Here is a 1284-nt window from a genome sequence, read left to right on the forward strand (position 1 = left end):
CTCTCTCTCTCTCTCTCTCTCTCTCTCTACTTATAAGATGATTGAAAATAAGAGGGTTAGCTGATTAGGGATACCTGTATCTCTGATATTACTCAACTGCATACCCTATATATTCCTTCCATTACTTTGCAACATCTTCAAGACCTACAGCCTCGATTCATCTCTCTCTCTCTCTCTCTATATAGGCACTGCCATTAGTGCACATTGTGAATGTAATTATAAGTGCACAAACGGAAGTACAAGAAATACACGCACATTGATAAGTACTAAATATAGAAGTCAATTAGTTGATGTCAAGAATGAGTACTGAATCTCATATATCATCACAACCTCAGCAGCCCCAAAATCTTGCAGAACCCACCAATAAAATCAAGAGAATTCGAAGCACCGCCATCGCCGGCGGCGCAGCCAGTAACCACCCGGTGTACCGCGGCGTCCGAATGCGCAGCTGGGGCAAATGGGTGTCTGAAATCCGGGAGCCCCGCAAGAAATCCCGTATATGGCTTGGCACTTTTCCTACACCAGAAATGGCAGCCAGGGCTCATGATGTAGCAGCCTTAAGCATCAAAGGCAACTCAGCAATCCTGAACTTCCCTGAACTTGCCTCTGTACTACCGCGGCCGGTGTCGCTCCGCCCACGTGACGTTCAAGAAGCCGCTGCAAAAGCAGCAGCCATGGAAAAATTTGACTTATCACCACCATCTTCGTCAACTACTACATCTTCACTTTGCTCCTTTTCATCGCCTGATTCTGGTGTAGATTTGTCAACCAGTTCAGAAGATTTGTGTGAAATAACTGAATTGCCAAGTCTGGGATCATATTTTGACTCTCTAGAACTGAAGAATGATGCTGTGTTTTTTGACAACTCAGTTGATTACGGGTGGTTGGATCCTCCTCCTCCACCGCTTCCATGGCTAAGCAGTGGTGCCGATGATGGCGGTGGAATTTTTGAATCTCTACTGTGGAATTATTGAGTGAGTGTACGTCTATTAGAGAATTTTAGCCCTTTCCATTTTTCACATAAGGGCTATAAACTTTTCTTTCCTCCTCCAACCTTACCTTGTCTGTTTGCCCATGTACAGTGTACATCTTCAATAAATCTATATGTACAGTGTAGGCGTCGTAAAGTCCATCAAATTCTTGTTGTATGGACAGTGCACATTACTAAACTTGTTTGAAGGTATTTTTTATTTCTTCCTTCTGATTGAGTTCGAAGGTGATCACGAGCTAAAAGAATATAAACACGACATCGTGGTGTTAAAGATCATGAATCGGAGGTGAGGT

The 1284-nt window shown here is 43.5% G+C and overlaps 1 protein-coding gene across 1 annotated transcript; it reads left to right on the forward strand.

Moving 5' to 3' along the window:
• The first annotated feature begins 15 nt into the window (after nucleotides 1-15).
• LOC111385622 (dehydration-responsive element-binding protein 3-like) lies at nucleotides 16-1137 on the forward strand. Its single transcript, XM_023010036.1, has one exon. The coding sequence runs from the start codon at nucleotides 291-293 to the stop codon at nucleotides 972-974; it is 684 nt and encodes a 227-aa protein (XP_022865804.1). The 5' UTR covers nucleotides 16-290; the 3' UTR covers nucleotides 975-1137.
• The last annotated feature ends 147 nt before the right edge of the window (nucleotides 1138-1284 follow it).

Source organism: Olea europaea, unplaced genomic scaffold (assembly GCF_002742605.1).
Source record: "Olea europaea var. sylvestris unplaced genomic scaffold, O_europaea_v1 scaffold32275, whole genome shotgun sequence".
NCBI classification, from domain to species: Eukaryota; Viridiplantae; Streptophyta; class Magnoliopsida; order Lamiales; family Oleaceae; genus Olea; species Olea europaea.